Source organism: Amblyomma maculatum, chromosome 4 (genome assembly GCF_055883805.1).
Source record: "Amblyomma maculatum isolate TAMU_Amacu chromosome 4, ASM5588380v1, whole genome shotgun sequence".
In the NCBI taxonomy this organism is placed as follows: Eukaryota; Metazoa; Arthropoda; class Arachnida; order Ixodida; family Ixodidae; genus Amblyomma; species Amblyomma maculatum.
Genome location: NC_139347.1, coordinates 191,304,129 through 191,328,481, shown reverse-complemented (window position 1 = coordinate 191,328,481; position 24,353 = coordinate 191,304,129). Strand labels below are relative to the sequence as shown.

The 24,353-nt window shown below is 45.4% G+C and overlaps 1 protein-coding gene across 1 annotated transcript; it reads left to right on the top strand.

Annotated features, from left to right (window-relative positions):
- Window positions 1–838: 838 nt before the first annotated feature.
- Window positions 839–1,213, top strand: LOC146193887 (uncharacterized). The gene has a single exon (XM_084600651.1). The coding sequence runs from the start codon at window positions 839–841 to the stop codon at window positions 1,211–1,213; it is 375 nt and encodes a 124-aa protein (XP_084456777.1).
- Window positions 1,214–24,353: the final 23,140 nt, after the last annotated feature.

Here is a 24,353-nt window from a genome sequence, read left to right as displayed (position 1 = left end):
ACCTGCTATACGCTAAGTACGCGTAATATTGTGCACTTCGCGGAATTTCGCTTCCTGCGTTTTGACTTGGCGCAGCTCTCAGTTTCGCTCGGCTCTCAGCCTTCAGGAAGAGGAGCTGTAGCACGACTATCCTTATGTGATATGATTATTAGCCATCCGCAATGATATTGACGCTGTGATTTATGATTAGCGAAGGGAACCACATTTCCCTTCACATATCCTTCCTTGATCTGGAAAAAGCGTTCGATAGAGTTTTCCAAAGACTGATTCGACCGGCACTGCGCCTTCATGGCGTCCCCGAGTCGCTCGTGCGTCTTGTCATGGTAATATACGACGCCACTGGTAGTCGCGTGAGATGCCCAGCTGGACTCTAAGACAGTTTCCCGATTACTGTTGGTGTCCACCAGGGCTCTGTGCTATCCCCTCTGCTATTTGCCCAGGTGGTGGACACCACAACTTGTGATCTACAGAGGGACGTACACGACAAGACCAGCAGGAGTGGAGGCAAGCTTGGCGTGATCGACTTGCCACATACGGGCTGAAATTAAATCTCAAGAAATCTGAGCACCTGAAAACAAGCCCGAAGCCAGGCACCATCTACGTCCACAGCTGCCCACTGCCAAAGAATGCCTGCTGCCGATACCTTGGATCCCGCCTGCATACCGATTGATCCACGGACTGCGACGCCTGAATACGCATCAGCGGAGCATGGCTGAAATGGCGTGAAATGTCGAGAGTGCTTTGTGATCGTAGCCTTCCCCGAATACTACGATCGAAGATTTACAAACCAGTTGTAGGTCCAGTAGTGTTATACTCCACGGAATGCTGGCCATCCACCATGGCCGTCAAGAACAAGCTGCAAACTGCGGAGATGAAAATGCTCCGCTGGATGGATGGCTCCACCCTGACGGATCGGCAACGCAACGAGGACATTCGACGTCGATGGGGTGTTGCGCCGATCGGTGACAAAATTCTAGAAAGTCGCCTGCGCTGGTACGGACAAGTCCGCCGCGCGAGAGATGGAACCGTGGCAGCAACTGCCTTCCACATTAAGGTAGACGGCAAACGCCCAATTGGCCGCCCGAAGATGCGCTCGCTGGACGCTGTGAAACATGACCTGGCCGCCATCGGATTAGCCGTCACTACACTGGATTATCAGAATGGTCCAGGATGGAGGAAGCTGATCAAGGCCGCCGACCCCAAACCGGGATAAGGCGTTGCTGATGAAGTAGGGAACCACATTATTCTAAACGGGAAACGCGTCAGCGTTTCAGTTTTTGTGCCTCTAAAACAATAATATAGACGGCACCTTCCTTTCCGACCCGCTTATAACTGATCCAACAAGCTCATCTTTAGTTAATTTAGGGCACAGGGACATTTCGGCAGTCTTTACTTTCCGAAATAATTTATGTCGCTTTTCGAGCGCGTGATCTCCCGAGCGAAGCTGGGTCTATACAATACCGCGCTGTACAAACCATGCGTGTAGACGCCTCAATCGCGTGATCTCGTGTTGGGGCGAGCCGGGTGGGTGCTGCTTTCGAACCGGCTTTAATGATGGGTGCGCGATCCGGCTGTATTGAGATGGATGGATTGCGCCCGCCATTGAGATGGATGGTGCGAGGAGCCGACCGCGAAAAGATATGCTTTCGCAGCCGGAAACGGCGATTGCGCAGGCCTGGTCTTGGGAGATGGGGGATTGCTTTTTTTTTTTTTTTTCTTGTTTTCAGAAGGGCTATATCACTTTGGGCAGTGCTTGAGCGCAGTACAAGTGTCGTGCGCTTTGGTCACTTGCGTGGCGATGAGATCGTGTTAGTATCGACGGTGTCGATGCGATTTGGCTACTCTTCTTGCTGCTTGTCAGGATAGATTCGAAAGCGGCCTTCCCTTATGAGACTCATACAACTAGTCACACTTCTCATGAAGGGTAAGCAAGGGTGCAGAACTGTAGTCACCAGTACTTAAAGTTGAAAAAATATACATATGTATAGCGTTGGACATAGTTTTCGGATTGCATAAGAGCTAAGAGAATTTAGAAAAACATAAGCTGCCTTAGAGAAAATAAATGCTGTCATGCGAAAAGCTCTAAGGGAAGAAAATACATGAAAAGTCACTGGAGCACGTCTCAGATATATGCTAGAAATAAAAATAATAAGCTAGACGGCAAACGCCCAATTGGCCGCCCGAATATATATATATATATATATATATATATATATATATATATATATATATATATATATATATATATATATATATATAGGTCAAGAATTGTATGCCTGTTCTGAAAACACAAGATTGATTTCAGCGCTGGAACGGTCCCTGCAGATGCTCATTGCTAATCAACGTTTGGGTACTTATTTTCGATATGCCGGGCTTTTTCCTCAGTTGATGTCAGTTTTCGTCAAATGCATTATCTCAACTTCATTGTCGACATCCTGAATAAGAAAGCGACAAGCAGAGCTCTATAGCCCAAAGCGTTAGCGCTGTGCGTACCAATGCGGAATTGCTGAAATATTTCTATAGCAACTGCTTGACATACCTACAATGTATTCCTAACAGTAGTGACAATAAGGCGCGGATCAGCTTTGTTCGATAAATTTATTATTACGAAATGCATACTTTGCAGTTTCCAGTTTGGCTAAGAAGTAAATTTATCGAAAATGTTTCTACTGTTAATGCCAAAGCACCAAATCATTAGTGTCGCCGGATGTTGGTTCCTTCGCGACGTCATCCCCAAGTGACGGGATCAGTCAATGACCGGACGAAAGTTGTAAGCCATATGGTATGACATGATGTACCATGAAGGTGTCATAAGACATTAGTCATGTGACGTGAAAGTATCGTTTCAAGTAATTCATGAGTGATGAGAGTCATGAGGCAAACAATCCGAGATCACTGCAGATTCTGCAGTGGAGATATGCGCGTCTGAACGCTGTTGCTGCACACGGTACATCGCGCGAACACAATCATCGTTCCGTTGAACGCATCAAAGTTCACCGGCGTTCTGTAATTGGTTTAGAGGAAAGGAAACGCGCAGCACCTGTCACTCGCAGAATCTCACTGACAAATCTCGCGGACAAATCTCGGCGACGCGAGGTTTTCACCCTGAGCCTAGAAAGGCCTTCGCATTAAAAAGTGCTGAGCCATACCAAGTGTGTAAGTAGATGTAAAAAGGCTTCTAGGGGCCACCAACGTCGCCTTCCAATTCAGTTTTTGCAGTGATCTGAAAGTTTTTCGGCAGCCTCCTTTCCGAATGGAGGCATACGTTGCTGCAAGCTACTGGAGATTTTAAACTTGTAAATTCTAGTGGCAATTTCTTAAATAAAGCACCACTTATGGATCGATTGAAGCCTGGTATTAAGGTCCAGATGAATAACCTGGCATACCTGCGTTACATGCACGCAGGCACCCAAAACAGCGAACCGCTGTCGTCACCAATTCGCGCCCAGATCAGACTTCCAGGAATTTTATGCCAGTACCTCTGCTAAGACGCTGAGGAACACGACGTTGCACTTTAAAGCGTAGTATGAGAGTTTCATTTCCTCGGGGCAGTAGGGAGCCTGGAAACCTTCAGAGACACGATGACTGCACAGCAGCGAGGCATGCAGTCCAATAATGAGAGTTACGTTATGTTAAATGCACACCTTGGTTTCATTAAAACTATAGTATAGAGTTTTTGAATCGTTTTAAAAGTGCTTCCAATAAAACAAGGTTTGTGATATCCACCACCACCACAGACCCTAGCTACCGCTCTTGTCAATAGCAGGGTTGTCGATGGCAGCGAATGGATGGAATATTGGAGCGTCCCCTTTGAAGCGGGGTGGTAGCGGTTGCTATCATGCTAGTTTTTTCCCCTATAACTTAATTATTGTTTTAGATCAGTTAACTATACCATAATTCTATTTATTGAATTTTTTTTTCTGCATTACTGACATTGTTACTTTGCTGCTTTTAAGCCACCAATCTTCCAATCGTTTCTTGCTAGCTTCCACCGCAGGTTCATATATCCGGCCACTGGTATCTCTAAACCCCAGGGCCTATAGGAAGAGTGACTGCACCTGCATCGACTTCCAGATGGATACCAACACATTCGAGTACAAAATAGCTGCGTATTCTAAGGCATCCCGATATAGCTTCAAAAAGTAGGGCACTGCCTCTTGAGTTATATAAAAAAAAAAATCTTCCTTACCGACCTTCCTTTTCTACTTTTGGTATAGCTCCATACTCTGTTTTTTTTTTTTTCCCCATAAAATTTACCCAGTTTTTACCTTCTTTGTTTTTCACCTGTTGCTTAATGCTCTTTATTTCTTCGTCCTTTTGACAAGCACACTTAATTGGTTAGTTTTCTAGTTCTTTTCTTCCATTGTGAGCCAACGCTTTTTAGATAGAGGCATTTAAATAGTTTAGCTGCCCACCTGTTACTCTCCAATTTCCTTAGGCGTTTCTCGTTTAATATTTTACTCTGAGCTTCCCGTACTTCGAAAGGTGACCAGACCATATCTCCTTGAACCACCTCATTTGTGGTTGTGCCGTGGGCCCCCAGTGCTAATAGTCCGATGGCTCTATGATTTATTTTTAATGTCGACTGTACCTGTGCTTTTAGGCACAAAACGGCATTTCCGAAAGTAAGCCCGGGCACCATAATTCCTTTCCAAATACCCCTTAACACCTGATACCTGTTGTATCCTCACCATGTCATATGCTTCATTATACCGGCATTTGTTTTCCCTTTTGCCCTAAGTGATTGCTCATGCTTTTCAGTGTATGCCAATCCTTCGTTTACCCATACCCCGACATATTTATATTCTGCCACTTTGGGCATTTCATGGCCTTCTAATTTTAAGACCCTGATCAGTTGAGCCATTGAAAATCATCAGACCCGACTTAACTGCGCTAAAATAACTGAAGCCTAGAGCATCCCCTTCGTCTCCGCAACACTTAACTAAAGTTTGCAAGTCTTCCTCTAGATCGAGCAGAGTCGCCACCTAGCGCCATAGCGGCGAACCCTACCCAGTGTGGATGCGTGTTCGCGTCGCGTGCCAACCCGCAGTGATTTACGTGCGCGCTTTCTGTGTGTACAAGAGGGCTTTTTGTTTGTTTGTTTCGCGGTTCCGGTGCGCTCTTGCTTACCTATCTGCCTCTTGCAAAAAAAAATATGAAAAAGCTATTACCCCACGCTAAATAAAAAAAAAAAAATACTTGTCCATATCGAGTATGTCACGCTGGAAAAGACATCATCAGTCGCGGTCACCGGCGCTTGAGATTCTTTGACAAGCGGTGTCTCAAACGAAGCGCTGCTGTCGTTAAGCGCCGTGTCAAAGCAAAACAGGTTGCTGTCGTCAATACACCTTAATGCAAATGCTCAAAAATCGTATATTCCCGTTTCTGTTTGGAATACCGCAACTACAACAACCTGCAGCCACAGCCTGCTGCATCAGCAAAATCTAGTTTGAACAAGCCACTCTGTGCCTTCTGTATCCACAATAGAGTTGTCCTTTGTTTTTGCTTTTTGTTGTTGTTAAACCTCTGTTGCGGTGCTTCAGTGGTATATGGCGCTCGACTGCTGATTTTGAGAACGGGGGGTGCAATCGCGGCCGTTTCGAAAGGCGCTCATCAGCTTTAGAGAAATGCTCGAACGTATGAGAAATAAATCTTCGCAGCACCTGTTACACTAAATATTACATAATACAAATAGATCAATGTACACTGGTAGCCCATTAGAATCATTAGAACCCCTTTTCGTTTGTGCTGTCTTTCGAGCAAACTGTCTTTTTGTGACATGGGAAGTAAAATAGCCTCACACGGGCTTAACCACCTGCGTTTAGTTTGGGAATAAATATTTTATATTAACATGATAAGATGAACCCCATTTCTTTCTGAGTAGCTTTATATCCGGCAAATATTTTGGAAGTAAACGACAGAACCACTTCAAGTCACTGCTCAACAATAACTACAATGATAAAGAAATCTTCAGCCTTCAAAATTCCTTGCCAGAAGATGATAGCACAGTCTTTACGATGTCTTCGCAGGTACTGATTCGTAGCTTGCATTTTAACATTACTGAAAATTAATCGCTGACAGCCCTAAATTTTGTCAAGTGTGAAAAAGTTCTGTCATATGAGGAAATTCGTTGTCACTTAAGAAAAAAATAATTACACTACTAATTTACGATTTATAGACATCACACACATCAGAAATTTCTTATACTTCCCTCGGTTTCAGGAAATCCTTTAGAGACATTTCACAGCGCAACACCAAATTATCTGCCGCAAGGAGCATCAGCCTCTGCAAACTCAATCCACTCACCGCTCTACACGTGAGCAGTCAGCTTTCCTGTGCGGCGAGGTTTCCTCTACAGTGTAGGCGTAATCTAATTTTTCTGGAATACTTCTGCCTGGTGGTCAAGCCGGAATTGATGTCCACCCAGTCTACGGCAACCCGCCGGGCAGTACGCTGTCAGTGCTGAATTTAACCTGCTTAATCCTCAAGTAAAGTACGGTATAATCAACCAGTCTGCCTCGATTCATTCTAGAGTATACTGCAGGCCAGATCACAAACCTTGTTTCTCCGTGGGCTTGACACTAACTTTGCCTTTCTCACTCGTATAAGACAGCGAATGCTTATGAAAAAGAGAGATATGTCATGTTCAGGCTCAAGTATCAGGCCTGTGAGCGACGTGCAACGCAAAAAGCGTGCAAAGCGATGCCAGTAAATCTAAAAGACGGGCAGTTGCGTGCCTTGTTTTCCTGAAATCCGCGCATCTTTTTTTTGTTGTTGTATTGGCGAAATCACTGATTTTTTCCCGCAGAATTTGAGAATATCGCTAGTGCTTGCATAAGGCACGTTTTTATCGCCAATAAACCCGCCGTAAATTCGGAAGCAGACATATGACGCGAGCGCTTCTGCGAGCGCCGCTGGCTGCCGATCCCCACTATCGGAGCGACGGTGGCGCCACCTCTAGGTCAATTTCGCGGCGAATGGTAGCAGTCAGCGTTTTCAAAACTTTAAAAGAAATGATTATAAATCAGGATTGAACCATGGTAAAAACTGTGGTTGTCTGAAAAAAAAATTAAGGTTATTGAATGTTTCTGCAGAATGTTTCTGCATTGACAGCAAGCAGAGGGTCAACGCAGCGAGGTTCTAACATTGACGGTGCTACCATGGGCTCTGACTTCACTCTTTGAGCAAATTAATATATTCGTTCCTCCCAATATCGCGAATTTTGTCTTCGCTCATGTGATCACAGAGAAAAATTAGAGAGAAAAAAACTTAGAGGTCCCCGCAGAAACTGTGTGGAGGTATGCGAGAGCATGAGCGCCGCTACTACGTTATCGCAATTTTTAATGTTTTTTTTTTACTTTTAACGTCTGGATATTTGATTTTTATTTTTTAACATAATTTGATGTTTATTAGTTATTCTTTTGTTTGTTACTTTTATTTACCACTGTCATTAATTATTATTATTATTATTTTTATCATAATTTTTATATTAATGATTACTATCATCACTAATCATCATTGTTAATAATTTTACATAGTCTAGTAATTAGGTGAAACTTTACAGGAAATGAAAAGCGCAGTGTCTGCCACGCTTTCTCTGTGGACACCTGAACCCTCGTTGCTTCACTTTTTTGCGTCCATGGTTCCTCACCAACATATATCCTATTAATGCTTTCGAATTAATAACTATACTAACGAACATTAAGAATTGCTCTTGATGCTTTGAGCGTTCTCTATAGTGCCAACGGTTGATCATATGTCCTGCTCACGCGTACCTGGTTCAAATGCTGATAAATGACTTATCAAACGGGGAGAGCAGCTATCGACAAAGGTCCGCCGATCCATTTATATGCGAAGCGGAGCTGCATTGCAGCATTGTACTCTGTAGTTGCTGCACATGGACTGCAGCAGAATACCCTTTGCTTAGGAAGCTTTACATGTGCAGTGGAATGTATACGAGTTCCTCGTGTAGTCAGCAGGACTTGACGTGCAATCTCGTTGCGGTTGACGTGCAATCTTTCTCTGTGGACTTGACGTGCAAGCCGTCGTTGCGGTTTTCACTGCTTCGCTCGTTTTGCTGTCGTCGTCGTCTTGCACTTTGACTACAAACTTACCCTATAAGAGCATTAAAATGGAGCAACAGATGTGCTCTATCTCACTCCATTATAGGGGCAGGCATTCTTCCTAAGCCTTATGGTGTATATTTTGGACACAAAATACACGGGATGCTCTACTGCGGGCACAAGAGGCTTATTATTCTCATCGCATAATATTATTTTAATGTATTTAGCAATGAAGAAGCCTATAACAACCGCGACACCACAAGTCTCGCGCTGAGCACGTTCAGCATTTGGTTAAAATCTTTCTCGTGTCAAAAGCCTCTTCATATCTTTGTCGGAGCATTGCTCGCCAAGTACCTGACAGGTCACAGCACTTATAATTCCGAAAGATGCACTGGATTGATTCCGAGGCCGAAATTAACGAAATTTCGTGAGCCCAGTTCATGCTATAATGGAAGATCGATGCCTTACTGCCTGAACTTTTGAAAACTACAATGACGGCAGTGATTAAAAACTCTAGCGGGCGTGCGCGGACAACTTGAGACATTGCTACCGACACTGTACAAAAACCAAAACTGAACGGCATCCGACTGACGCAGGAACGTGTTTTCCTCTTTTCATTTTCAGTCTTAGTTGCACTGCGCATGCATTGGTTGCCCTTGGTTTTGGTGCCACGCGTCTCGGTGGCACAAAACTGTGGTACATCACCTGAGTCTTGCGATGGTATAGGTCACAAGAAAGCAACATGTACACAGTGACGTCGCAGCAACTTTCTTCAGCCTACGAACCAGGGGCAGCTGGGTGTACTGGGCTCGTATAGTGCGCGATTACTGGATTAAAATAAAGGTCGCACATAAAGACTTGCCAAAGATCAGCTACTTCGAGAGCCGCCTTTATCAGACGTTGTCTACGCGGTTCTCGAATTCTGCAACACCTCACAGGTATTGTGAAAAACTGAATTCCGGGCGAGAAATCCGTGTCTCAACAACGGCCGGATAATTCTGCAGTAACCATCTACTTCTCCTTCATCGCTCTAGGTATTCGCTCTTTTAACAAATCGTACGAGCGCCGCTCCGAGGTGTTCATTGCACAAGTACACGCGCCCTCCAGTCAAATTACAGTCAAATTAAGCTTGCGAACGGCCATGACTTGAATCCGCTCATCCAGTGCTGCCTTAACCAACCCGACAACCGGAGGCGCCGCATCGGTCGCTTTCGAATCTCTTCAAGCATGGGGCAATATTCCCATCAGGGGATGCAACGACGCCGCCGGGAAAGCGCATTAAAATATTCAGACGCCACCACGTCAATTACCTCCAGCAAATGGCGGCATTTGCGCGTGCCCGTCACGAAGACATATCTGTCTCGCACAGCGGCAGCCGAGTGTGCAGCGTTTCTCGTATCAAATCGGAGGGGTTCAACCTGGGAGCAGTTTGAGAGAAGGGGGATGCAGGCGGCTTAATCACGATGGTCGGGGATCGAGGCAGACTCTGCTAGGTCGAGTGCAGGATTCATGAGGGATCTCGCGCCCTCTAACAGAACCCCTTCTGTCGCCTCCATGTACTTCCCGGGAGTTGCGAGCAGCAGAACTGGGATTTGCAGCCGGCGGCCCAAACAGGAGAGCCAACTAAGACATTGAACTGTTTGTCCCATGCCAGGAGCTTGGCTGACAAAATTTTTAGTACGCCAGCATTGCACGTGTTTGCGGAACTCCCGGAGCGCATAAATGCCACGTCTGGCTACAACGCGCATTAGCCGGAAAGTAAAAAAAAAAAAAAAAAAGAAAAAAAATGCCTGTCCGAAGCTTGCAGCCTTGGCGTCTTTGCTCCGAATATGGCGCTCCCTCAACATTGGCTCGGACGTGGTGATGCTCGTTCGCCGTCAACACCATTTTCAGTTATTATTTATAGAGAGAAGTGTGGGGAGTTGATTGTGGGTGTCTGCATTGTGTACAGAGAAACAGACCACCCTTTGAACAAGACTAATTTTGGCCACCGCGAATAGTACCCAACTCCTCATGACGCACCAGTACTCTGAACGGGCGGCCAGAGGGGGTGACAGCTCCTCAGCAGATCTGCTCTTAATTACTGCAGTGCTGCAGGCGGGACCCCCGGAACCAATGCTCAAAACGCGAAAGGCCACGCTTAGCTATCACGCACACTGTTAAGAAGATATGCCGAGGGAGAGGCCAACAAAGCTTCACAAACTCAATGCCACACCATACAGGAACGGTACAAAGAGCGGCACACTTTTCTGGGCTGCCCATATTCAGTATCGCACTGCACGGCACATACACAGTAGTGCAACGGCCGAAGGATTCACACGCATACATAAGGAGAGAGAGAGAAAGGGGAGAGAAGTGTGAGCAGGATGGCTTTTTCGCCGGAAGGGGTGAAGGATTACCTCCAAGTGGGGGCTCGCGGGGTGCGGCGACGACGTTAATCTCGACGTGCTGCCTCCCTGGCCGAGCCCCGGTCGCGAACAAATTCTGCGTACCTCCCGCCTCTCCGCCTCCCTCTCTCGCCTCGCTCTCTTTACTCCTTGAGCATCCCTGCATCAGCTTCGGCAGCTCTAATTAATATTGCAAAAGGCAGCCGCCTCGGAAGGCAAGGCAATGGACGGCTCCCTGCTTTACCCGGGCAGCCGCCACTTCGGATGAGCTGTGTAGTACTGAAAGCCGCTTTCTTTCTTTCTCTTCTTTGCTTCGCTAGCCCACGCACTTTGTCTCTCTCTCGCTCTCTTTCTATGCGAAGCCGAGTACTTTTGATGCTGATGTCGCCGCTGTTGTTTGCGCGACCCGCTGGCCGTCTTAAGAAAACAGCGCTGTTTCCTATCATGTTTCCAGCGTCGCTACTAATGCATGCTTGAAAAAGAGCCTCGTATTTCTCTTAGATGGGGGTTTTATACGGGCGGCTATGAGCGCAGCGGGAGTTTCTTTAAGAGCGCTGACATTCCGCTTTGGCATACGTTACTATAGAGTGCTCGGCATTTTAATTAAGGTTGGAGTTTTTGCTCATCGTTGGATATTTTCTCAGCGGAAGTGAACATGGCTTTTTGCCTTTGACTTCGAAAAGCCCGCTGTACGATGAAAAAAAAATAACCGCGTACCTTTTCCTGAGAAGAGGAACGATTACTAAATCGTGAGCTAAGAGCATGTAGGTCCCGGTGAAAACTGAAACTGAACTGTTTGGGCAGTGGAATTTCGCCTTAAGTGCTTTTTGGAAATGCTTCTGAAGGCTGGCTGCGCAAACGAAAACATGGACATATCTTCTTGTCTGCTGCAACCAGACATGTACAGGTGTCCTTTCAGCGGAAGCAAAGTCGTAAGCGGCTCGGTATATAAACAAAGGAGGCAGGGAAGCCATACACAGTCCAAGTGGACTGGAGCACATTTACTACCTATTTTTCGAGCTACTCTGCGATCTAGCTCGTTCAGATTTAATTTTTATCCCCCTCCTCTCCTCTTTTAAGTGAACCAGTCCGATTTTGCAGGGAGTATTTACGTTTTCCTTTTTCAGGAACCACAAATGTTCGGCCGTTTACTTCAGTAAAACTACAAGACGCACTAAACATAAAGAGCGACGATTTCAATACAGTAGCTTAGAACCAGCTATAGTAGCACGGCATAAATAAAAATTAACTTTATACCTTCTTTTCTTACTCTAATAGTCGATCGGACATAAGAGAAAATTACATTTTAATATTTTTAATAAAATGACAAAAATATACTTCAATTTTCGGCACAGAAAACACTCACTGAAACTCCTATCTCATAACCTGAACCTGAGGCCGTGTGCTCAGTATCAGTGTTTGTTTGACATTTATTCGCTTGTCAGTTCGATTTGCGCGTACCCTCTTTTGTGACCTGCTTCCCTTATCTGTAAACCACTTTCCACAACGGTCGAGTTCACACAGCTATATAGCAACAGCGCACCTGGTTGGCGTCAGAAATGATTTGGGATCTGACCGGTAACGATCGTTCGATTTGCATTTCATCCAGGCCTCTATCACGATTATGCGAGCATCGTTTAAGATGGTAAATGATAGATGGGTACTCGGAGGATCAAGTTCTTCGCTGAGCATTTATTACGTTCAGTGACTCCTTAAATCTTTACTCCTCCGTGAAGGGATTTCTTCGAAGCTCTATGGCGCGATATATGAGCACAAAAGGCTCATTACTCATTTGGCTTTTGCGAACCCACAGAGGGCCTCGATTCTTAAACGCCCCACGCGATAAGCGTGACTGCTGATAGAAAACTCTGCACAAATACCCGATCAAACATCCTTAAGCATATTTGGCAGGTACGAAACCAAAGTGAAATACATTTTTTATACATAACGGAAACAATCAGGCTCCTCACACGATGTATGGAATGCGCGGATGAAACCGCGTCAGATTATATTGGAACGTACCTTCTACCTTTTTCCTTTAGCCGTTGAAGGATCCTCCTTATCATAATGTGTAGCATAGATGAGTATGAGCGCTGAGTCAACTTTGAGAAAATAATAATAATAATAATAATAATAATAATAATAATAATAATAATAATAATAATAATAATAATAATAATAATAATAATAATAATAATAATAATAATAATAATAATAATAATAATAATAATAAAAATAATAATAATAATAATAATAATAATCAATCTTTATTTAATGTGCGCAGGAACAACCATGTGGTCTTTGTGCTGCAGCACAAATAAAAAAAAAAGAAACAAAAATGAAAAAGCACAAACATGTTTACACACACAGAGAGAACACAAAAAAAATAAATAAATAATACATGAAATGAAACAGACGAAAAGTATCACGGAAAGTAAGCAAACAATGAGTAGCATCACTTATATACACAGTGAGAGAATTTTTTAGCACACCAGGAAATAAAGAAAAAAAAAAAAAGAACGGTAGATAGAAGAGAAAAAAACAACAACAAATAACTGACATTGATTATAATAATATAGAAATATACATAAAATAAACAACCCTTCAAGGCGCAACAAGTGCATGGTACTTAAAACACAGGCTAGAAATACAGAATAATACAATAAAGAAGTAAAATTGAACAAGGGGCAGTAAGATTCGAATATAAAGTTTAAAGTTGAAATATAAGTAAGAAACGGATAAAAAGTAGTTCACGATACAGACAGCATTGAACAGGAGAAAAAGCAAAAAGTGAAGTAAATACAATTTAAGGCTAGAAAGTGGGAGTTTTAAGTGATAAAGTACTATTTAGAATACAACGCTACGAACATCCAATGTAAATGAACAGAGCGAGTTTTGGAAGATGTCAAGGTGAGGACAAAAAGTGTTAAACAACCACTGCATCCTGTCTAGAGGGGAGTGGGAATGAAGAGGAGAAACCTGAAATGGTCTGAATTCCCTCATGCTCTTTCGCGGAACGCGCAGTAGGATGTACTCTAAGAGCTGAGGGCACATAATGTGGCCATGAAGGAGTTTGTACAGAAATATGATATCAAGTCTGATACGACGGCAGTGAAGGGAAGGAAGATTCAGTTGGGCGCTCCTGGTGGAGCGAGAGGGGGAAGTTGCGCAAGGAAAGCGATAATGAAATATCCGTAAAAATTTTTTTTGTACTCTGTCAACCTTGTCCAAGTTCGATTTGCAAGTGCCATTCCAAACAACCGACGCATACTCCAAGACCGGCAGGCATATGGACAGGTACAGTTTTAGGAACGGAAGTGGAGTGTGGAACTCTCTCGAAAGTCTGCAAACGAATCCGAGTGTGCGCATAGCCCGCTGAGCAATGCGGTTAGTGTGAGAGGAGAAGCTGAGGGTGCGGTCAAAAAGTACACCAAGGTCATTAATTTCATCAACCCTATCCAACAGCACAGAATTCACAGAATAATGGTAGAGAAAGCTATGTGTTTTACGAGTAAAGGACACAACCCTAGTTTTGGAAGAATTGAGGGTAAGTCGATTCATCGCACACCAATCAGAAAAAGCAGATATGTCCGATTGCAACAACACGCAATCTTGAAAAGAATGTATTACCTTGAATATTTTTATATCATCAGCATAAAGAAGAAACGAGGAGTTCTTTATCGCCGAGGAAACATCATTAATAAAAACGGAGAAGAGAAGCGGGCCTAGTACTGAACCTTGAGGAACTCCACTCGTTGCAGGGTAAACGAAAGAAGTCTGTCCATTGACACTGACAAAGCAGAAGCGATCAAGGAGATAGTTGCGTAGGAGGGCTACGAGTGAGACTTCAACGCCAGAGAGTAGAAGTTTTTCAAGAAGTAGTGAGTGAGTAACAACGTCGAAAGCTTTGCTCATATCACAGTACACAGTGTCAACCTGACCCCTCTGAAGGACTGCTGCAGAGGCATACGTCATAAACGTGACTAGGTTGGTAGAAGTAGAGCGGCCCGACATGAAGCCATGTTGATTCGGTACTATGATATGTTTGAGATGGAAGGAAAGTACGCTGTGCAAAGCTAATTCGAAAAGCTTAGAGGTTGCACATAGAAGAGAAATCGGACGATAATTGGAAACATCAGATTTGTTTCCAGACTTGAAGACAGGAAACACGCGTGCCATTTTCCACACGCGAGGAAAGGCAGCATTTTTTAAACAGTTATTATATATGGCAGTCAGTACTGGTACGAAGATATAACTGAAGGCTTTTATTATGGCAGCTGGAATGCCATCAGGTCCAGGAGACAAAGATGGTCTCAGACGCTTAAGACTCTCAGTTATCAACTCCTCGTCAAAGAGAATGGAATTAGATAGTGCACCAGAAGGGAGGCAAACGGAATCACAATGTGGATGTTTGTAAACGGAGGAAAAATGTTGTGCAAAACTGTCGGCAACATCCCGAATTTCCGAACCCTGAGAGTCAACTAAGCTGATACTTAAATCTGATTTAATGGAACGCTTGCGAACGTAACGCCAGAACTGACTAGGACGATTTGAGGCATTCCTCTCTAAAGACTCAAGATAGGAGTCGTAGTCCCGCTGGTATAAGCGTTTGCAAAGAGAACGCACACGGCGAAACTCATCTGCCCAATTGTGAAACCCAGGGCGTTTCGCTTTACGATGGGCCCGTTCCTTGAGCTTTAACGCCGTTATTAGTTCCCTTGAAAACCAGGAAGGGAACTTCCTACGCGTAGGAGTATGCAAAGGTATGTACCGACGCATACCATCAAGAACTATTTCTGTAAAGCGACTGACTTGTCCATCTGAATCATTAATGTCATTTAAAAGGGACCAGTCGACGGAAGAGAAGAAATTGAAAAGACCGACATAATCACCACGTGCATACGCGAAACGGGGCGAATTCCCCACCCGATCTGAATTAGTAGAAGGTGATGCAGAGAGAGCAGTAGTAACTAGAAGCGGAGGGTGAAATTTGTCACAGCGAGTCAGCGGTATGTCTGAACTCGAGACTCGAACACTTTTAAAATTCGATAGACAGATGTCAAGAATATTACCGCAACAGTTTGCAATGAAATTGTGTTGCTGCAAAGAGTTAAAGGCTATAAAATCAAGTAGAGCGTTACACTTACTTAATACGTAATGATTGTTGTGAGAAGAAATAAGTGAGTTCCAGTTGATACCAGGAGTATTAAAATCACCTAAAATAAGAAGTTTGTGTTTGCTATGACGGGTTATAACATGTTCGATTGAGAGCAGAACATCATCATAGGCTGAAGGAGGTAGATTCGGAGGAATGTAGAAAGCTGCAAGTAAAAGTTTTTCATATCGATTTAAAGTGAGCTCGAGCCACACACATTCTTCAACAGTTTCCAGATCGGAACGTCGAACACACTTCACAAAACTGTCAATAGCAATGAGCACTCCACCTCCTCTTGATTTGGGACCTGTTTCAGGGCGGTCGCTACGAAAAACAGAGTAATCATTTGGAAAAAAATCATTGGAAGGAATATCACTTGACAGCCAGGTTTCGGTAACCACAACAGCGGTATAACAAGAGGACAAGACGCTAGAAAAAAATTCTGATCCCTTAGTCCGAAGACCTCGGGCGTTTTGATAATAGATATCCAAATTAGGGGCCACTGCAATTTTGCGTCAGTTCAGAGGGATGAAGCATATCGTCGTAAAGCTTCCCACGAAAGTCCTTGTATATGCAGCCCATCGGCCACATCGAAGGCTCAACAAGCTTACTGTAGGATTCTTCATCAATTTCAATATGGAAGGACGAGTAGGAGTCGTACCTTGTTTTCAGCTGCCGGCAGGAAATGGGAGTAATATTCACTGATTTTAGATGGTTGGTAAGGTCTACCGATGTAGTATCGGGACTGAGTTTAGAGACGAAAATAGTCTTCGGACGCTTCTTTTGGTAAATGGCAACGTTCAGGACAGATGAGCTCGATGCGCCAGTAATGGCTCGACTTCGGTGCTTCTTCATCGCACTGGGTAAGTCAACCGCACGGCGAGGAGCAGAGGCAGAAGATGAACAGGTAATATCTCCAGGAGTCATCCCTCGATGAAGAGCGGCGGAGTAGTCCACCGATGGCTGCTCCTCACGGGTAGGATTTCCCACGGAGACAACGAGAGGACGCTCGACGAGAGGACGCTCACACTGCGAAGCAGCGCACCGCACAAGCTCCTGGCGTAGGCCGTGAACATCGGCACGTAGAGAGGCGATAACCTCGGCTTGTTGTACGAAAGCCCGCGAGTTCTCTACACGAAGGCGCTCGTTCTCTTCCCGTAGCTGGGCAACCTCATCGCTCAGAAAAGAGATTCCCTCAAGCGCGTCGAGGAGGAGAGCCCGTAGCGAGGCAAACTCACCGCCATGTTCGTCGGTCGCGGCTGAAGGGGGAAAACCGGTCGGGTGGCTGGGCAGGAGCGGGGCACCAGGGACTCTAGCACCACCGTCGCTAAGCCTAACACCGTCAGACGACGACGACGCACACAAATTACACAAGAATGGCCGAGAGCCGGACTTCAGAAGTTGCAGCTCGTCATCCGCCCAGGTGACGCACTTCGTGTGAACACGTTTCGCACAGTCGGCACATCGTAAAAACTGCTGCTTGCCAAAAAACGGGCGGGAGCACAGCGCACATGCGTCCTTACTGGGCGCCATCTAGGAAAAAAAAAAAAAATAATAATAATAATAATAATAATAAAATTAATAATAATAATAATAATAATAATAATAATAATAATAATAATAATAATAATAATAATAATAATAATAATAATAATAATAATAATAATAATAATAATAATAATAATAATAATAATAATAACAATAATAACAATAATAATATATATATATATATATATATATATATATATATATATATATATATATATATATATATATATATATATATATATATATATATATATATATATATATATATGGCCGTCCCCTCTTACCACTTGGTTTCAGATACTTGCTGCGTTTAGATAGGAGCGAACCAGAGAGGCGTCCTTGTGCTGTGCAATGTCAGTTAATGATCCCCAGGTGGTGTACGAAATTACTCCGCAGCCCTTCATTACAGTATCTTTTTCTTTATTACTTCACTCCCCACCTACCTTACAGAGAGTGCGGTCCAGGCGCCCACAGAAAAAGGGTGACAGTGAACAGACAACGATACACCGAAGAAAGACACACAAAGAGACAAAGACGATGCTGCCATCTATGTTAAGCTGCGTTTTTCGTCATTTGTGCCGACCAACTGGTTGAAAAAATCCACTATATTAATGTTTCCTTTCGCGTAAACCAATCAAATCAAATAAGTGGTTCTGCTTGTGAATTTCCCGTACATACACTTGCAACTTGCTCATTCTCTGATCCTTTAATTCTTGCCTCTATTATATCATAAGTACTACATATAGTATAAACAGTAATCTACCGCCTTATGTGAAAGACTACCGGATAGAAGCGCACAGCCCGGCTTAATGAAGCTGTTCGAACGTCGGAGCGCAAAGGTCCTGGATGGATCAATTCTCCTCACCCAAGTCACACGGTGGCATGACGTTGCTACACCGTACGACTACAATCAGTAGCTGCCCGCGTTAGATGCCAGAGCCATGATCGTCATTTTTCGCTCACAACGACGACAGCGCCGATGCCAGCTGGTGGTGATGACTGCTAAACGATATAGTCACTCACAGTTGACTCACTATTTTATTAAGGTGCTTGTACGATTCCCATAGGGGTGCCTTCTTTCTCTTTTGTTTTTTTCATGACACTTCCCTCTAAGTCGAACACAAGTCCTAAGACAAAGGCACGCCCCTTTGTGCAAATGTTGGGTCGGCTTGCGAACTGATGCTCCCCGCAGTTCTCTTTTATAGTATGTAGCCATCATCTTGTTCTACACTAGTTCCTCCTAAGTCAGTGGACGTGACCTCTGGCAGTCAGGTGGTAGCCGATTAGCAACTAGCAGCGAATGGTGCGTGTTTGCAGAATGTCTCCAGCGGAGTAAGAATAGTTTTTCGCGGGACTAGTCGAAAGTTCGTTGAGGATTCCTCGAGGGCGTGCAGTTTGTTCCCTGAGGCAACAAAGATCGTCAGGTTCGCTTCTTTTTTTTTTTTTTTTTTTTTTTTCATGCACCATCCAAGAAGCGCATGCACGATGAGAACAATGTAAGCGTATAAATGTGAAATGTGAAACGCAGAATTGTGCAACTCCTAGAATGTGAATCGACTGCGAACGAAATTAAATTAATTCGTCGTGAAATCAGTTAACACACAAGGTCCCAGAGTTCACGTTAGTAAAAAGATAAAACCCGGAAGATGTCGGTCGTCTCGCTACTAGGTTAGCCGCATAATAGATAAACGAAGCTACTAACACTCCCGTCCATGTCATTAGAAAGAGGCCATACTGCATTACAAGAGCCGTTAAATTGATGTTTTCAAGCCCCCGAAGCTCACTAACTTTTAAACGTAAGAAAAGCGAAGAAAAGCCATTCGTTCTGGTTGCCCTTTGGGCTGCAAACATTCATGTGACCCATATCACCGCGAGTGGCGGCTATAAGAACACTAATGAGCTGTACGTGCTTCATTTATTTTTCCTCCATCTCATTTATTTCCGGCCAAAGCCTCCCTCAAGCAGCAGCGGCGCTGCAGGCCTTATCTCTCCGGATCCGTCCATCGGCGATTTAATTTTCCGCAAGTGCCGCTAGCGCTGGGCACGTCCTCAGCCAGTCGAGTGCGCGCGATAACGTCCGTCCCAAAGGGCCTTTCCAGCCGACATGACAAATCGGGGCATCACGCGTTGTGCCGCTCCAGAGCTTATGCACTGCGAGGCCTCTCCGCGCGCCACCCGCGTTGAATGAAGAACACGAGGACGATTAGCGCTTCGCGCAGGCATGCGCCCGCATAACGCGAGCGCTTCTATGACTCTGGAGATCGCTTACAGGACAAAAAGAAGGCGTCGTTGATAGAGAAGAAACACACTCGGCGCTAATGCCATAAACTCCCGACGCACGCGCACATCCATAGCAGCGCGCCAAAGCGTTTAGCACCGGCAGCTCATGCTTGCACGACGCTCGTAGTGCTGTACACGAACCACCAGAGCAGCGTTTAGGTAGTGAGAAAAGGGGCTCCCAGCAGCGAACAACAAGAAGCGGTAAATAGAGCAACCGTTCACGGCGTTCGGATGTGCCATGCCTCCTCTATTCGTCCGCACACGCAGCTTCCCTCGGGGGGTGGCGGCGGTGTGTACTGTACACTACGAGAGACGCTTTATACACAAGCGCATATCTCTCGCGCAGCCAGCGCCTGCAACGTATATAAGCGGTCCGGTCCGTTCGTTCGTTCGCCGTTCCCGAAAATTGAGCGCCGCTGAGCTGCGCGAGTTCTGAAAGCGCGGCCGCTGGAAGAAAAATGATGCGGCAGATGGCTTCGAGCGCCTCGAAGGCCACGCCCCTCGACACTTCTTTCCCCCCCCCCCCCCTCTTTCCACGCAGGCTGTGCAGCGCTAGGGGAGGCGAAGGCCACGCCCCTCGACACTTCTTTCCCCCCCCCCCCCTCTTTCCACGCAGGCTGTGCAGCGCTAGGGGAGGAGAGGAAACGGGGAGACGAGACGACGATCTAGCTCTCACGGCTGCCATCATAGCTCACCAGCAGTTTTGTTGCGACTTTTTACTTGGCCCTCGCTTTCCAGGTCCATTGATTCTCCGGCGCTGTTCTTGTGCCAACGCGGCGGCACCTGCTCGCCAGAGGTCCATTGCCTGCAGATGTCTCTCTTTCATCTCATCCGCAGTCAGTCAACCGCCGAAGCGAGGAGCCGATAATCACGCCCGATATGCATATTGTATGGAGCCGGAGCGCTAGCGCGCGCTCTCTCTTTCAGCTCTCCTGGGGTATCGAACGCCGGCCTCCGACAGCGGCAGCTCGTCGAGATGCACGCATTAGGCTAGCATCGGCTGCACGCGCCCTAAAGAGCTTTAGTGATTCGCAGGGTATGTAGTTACGCGAGAAGGATGTGCCCATTTCTGCACTTTACCCCCTCGTTTTCCTCTCTTCTTTTATAGTTGCCTTTAGTTCGATTAATTAGTTTGTTACCTGGAGACCTGTTGTCTGTTTGGTCTTTTACGAGCTAAACAGGCGTGTGAAGACAATGCGACCACAGTCAAGGCGATGCAACGTGTGCGGTGCCGCGGGCAGCACGATATCGCGCGGAAGATGGCGAGTTAATGTTCGCTTTACCGTTCGCTCACGTTTCTGACACGAGTCGCATTCACGTTTCTCTCGTTGCTTTTTTCTTTCTTTTGCCTGGACGCTCAAGCACAGCTTCACACAGCCATATGCCGCTGATTGTTAATTTTTTTGTACGCTTTTACATTCTGCCAGTTTTGATCTCTTTGAAGAGTCATTGCGTTCAACACGAGCACACATCAGAGAAAAGTGGCGCAGGCACAGATGGACCCGAGGGAGATGTTTCGCATGGCACGCTACATCGCTTCAATGCGCGGTACGATGACGTTCCAATGCGCGGCCACGTGCTCGACCCTGTACATTTACGCGCTTAATAAAACAATATACAGCGCAGGAGGTTTGCTTCTAAGCCCTATTATAGGATTGCTGGAAGCAGTCCTGGGATACCTGAACTCGGGAAACGTGACCTGCGAGGTTACCAACGCTGGAGCAGCTCAACGGCCTCCATTACAAGGCCTAAAGGCCTGTACATATGCATAGAATAAGCAGAGATGGGGTATAGGTAAGAGCGTTGTCTCGCTTACGAGAGGGCCGCGGCTCGTATCCTGCTGCGGAGCAGTTTTTTATATATATAAAAAAGCGCAGTTAATGGAATTGCGAAACGCGTCCATTTATTTATTTAATTTTTCTTTTTTCTTTTCTTTTCATTGTGTTACTACTTACTTATCAGTGACCTTTTTCTCTTCTCCCTCAACGACCTCCAGTGTCCTTACGTTAGACAAGGACAGTTATGGACACGTTCTCAAGAAGTCGGCCTATAGAGCAGTGGATAGCCCACTCGGCAGGGACACGGAAGGATGGTGGTTCGAGTCCTCGTGTGGAGAGGAGTTCTTTTAATAATTAATGACAGAATAAAGTGGACATGCGCTGTCCACACGTTCTTCCCACAGCTTTGTCCTCCGTTCTTGGTGACACATTCCGATGACGCAAGTCTTCTGCCTCATGAGTTTTTCGCCTTAAAATGACAAATCTAGCGTGTGATGAATTGACTCATTTCGACGGTGCCTGCAAAGTGAGTTGGTGCGATGCTGCATAACAGGGTCCTTATTCCGAGTTCGCGTCGTTATTCAAAGTGTCGCTATCTCCATGACCTCGAGTGATCTGACTGACACGGAACCGAAATCAATGCTGCAAGGCATAGTTGCACTCGGAAACACATTGGCCGAAACGTTCCTCATTTAAGCGGGCTAGTCACCAGAGACACTAAATTTGTACTTGTTTTCATTCTAGAACAATTGGCACAGTCGGTCATGCGGTACGTGCGGTGGTGATAAGTTTTTTAATGTTACTTTTCTGTCGACTAATGACAGCTTGTGAAATATATGCCTAAGAGTTTATGCGCGCCTATGGTGTAAGTGCAGCCCTGCGGTTTGCAGGACTTTGGGGTATGTGAAACGTACATACACTGGAGTGTTGGTTAGTTTAACAGGAAACTTCTTTTGGTTGTCCACTGATGTCTAGTACTCTTTAGAGGTCGATGGTGTCAACATAAACGCACCCACATGCTGCAACAAGCCCTTGTGGATAATTGAGATACTCATTAGAGTAATTGGTTTGGTTTGTGGAGTTTAACGTCCCAAAGCTACTCAGGCTATGAGAGACGCCGTAGTGGAGGACTCCGGAAATTTCGACCACCTGGAGTTCTTTAACGTGCACTGACATCGCACAAGCACACGGGCGCCTTGCTTTTCGCCTCCATCGAAAAGCGGCCGCCGAGGCCAGGATTCGATCCCGCGTCCTTGGGAACAGTAGTCGAGCGCCGTAACCACAATTAGGCGTCGTAGTCCTGCTTTCGTGAATCTATTCATTAGGGTGCTTCAGAAGTGTCGCTATAGTTCTCGATAACGGATTCTGTATCATGTCGCTTCGCGCACTGCTAATACGCAAGACTGGCCCAAAATAGGAGTAAATGTCGTTAGAAAAATTTACACAGCAAAACGAAGAAAATGGCGAACAAGGAAAGGTAGACCAGAGGTAAATAGAGGAGGAGCATTGGTTGTTCCCTTAAGGTTGCACTCAGGTGATGGTCTTGCCACTAAGCCAACTGGCCCGTGCGAGTCACATTGGGACAACAGTAGAAGGGCACCTCTTTTTCTCGTCGGAACTTGGTACACTGAGAGCTGCAAGCCGAACGAGTTAATGAAATCGAGCCACTCATTCGCATGACCACACTCTAGGTAAAGCTCCGTGAGACTTTCGGACGGTATTCTACAAAAATAACGTCTTTAACCGCAAGAGATGCAAAAGAGAGATTAAAATTCATCTCAGTGTTTGTCACCTAGTAACCGGTTTTTCGAACGTGAACAAGTTAGGGAGGTTTGCTGCCTGTGCACGTATAGTGGGGCTCGTTCCTTAGTTCAATCCCTGGGCAGTGAAACTGAAAGTTGTGATGAATTTCAGAACTTTCGGTGTGTTGGCGGTGCAAAACATAGCCCAGTGCTTAGCCTTATGTTAAGATCGGTGGCCTGCATATTTCCACTGAGGGCGTAGATGTAAGGCCCTAGCTAGTGAATAATTATTCAACCTTATCACACTAGCAAGAAAATAAAGAACAAAGAAAGAAGCAAACAAGCGTGGTCTTGAGAGTGAATAACAAGCACAGAAAGAAATTACGATATTCACCTACACTACAGTCAGTAAACGAAAACTAGATCAGCTTATAAACGGAGACTAAAGTTCAGTTTTGTGAGGGTAAAAGCCAGTATTTTATATTTGTGACAAATAATGAAATGTCGAAAGCAGTGAGCTTTTCTCGGAATCAATGAATGTGGGGCTAGTAAAGGCATTAAAGCTTTACTTAAGCATATATTGAACTTACGCTGTTGCATTTCTGTTGGATCCTTGGATATACTCTGTTTCCCGAACGGTAGCTTGCGTTGAATTAAGTGGTTATACGGTTTTCCTCCATTTGGCATTATTCCTGCATCAACCTGCCTTCCTCGTGATTTCTGGAGATCTGCACCCCCCCCCCCCCCCTCTCTCGCTATATATATATATATATATATATATAAAGGTCGTTTGTTCTCTCCCTGTTCTTTTTTGAGATCCTTGGCACAGCTGACACTATTCCCTTGTTCCAAAAGGCATTATCAAGTGCCCACTGACTCCTTAAATCCCTGCCCCGTTAACCGATTCCTCCTGTCCCACATGCCGCCCATAGACCATGCGTATGAGTGAGTATGAGCGATGCGCAAAAGAAAAAGGAATGAAACGAAAGGAACAGCATTGTAAGTATCAAACGGTCAAGCAAGAGTTATACCATGCGTGAGCGCCGGAGGCTACAAGTATTTGTCTTGTAGGCGGACAAGCTTTACTGGCGTCTTCAGTTTGCATTATTGTTTCGTTGTGCCACGATTCACTCGTCCCTGTTCGTCCTACAAGCCTCCGCAGAGTAAAGGACGGGAAAAGGGAGGTGCGCGAAAGGGAGTGGGAGCAACTCGACCAAGGTGTGCGGCAGCGTTTATCGGTTGGCTCGAGGCGCCTCGGAGAGCGAGCGCCTTCTCTTTTTTCTTCCGCGTGTGAAATTCGGGGGAGAGGTATTGCGTGGGTTGAATAGTAAGTTCTTTCGGGAACACGTAACTGTCCAAAGAAACGTAGGGGTGCGACCCACAATGCTTAGCCGGACCAG

Bases quoted from the DNA above. Each gene is read 5' to 3' on its own strand.
- LOC146193887 (XM_084600651.1), top strand. From the start codon at position 839: ATGGCCGTCAAGAACAAGCTGCAAACTGCGGAGATGAAAATGCTCCGC.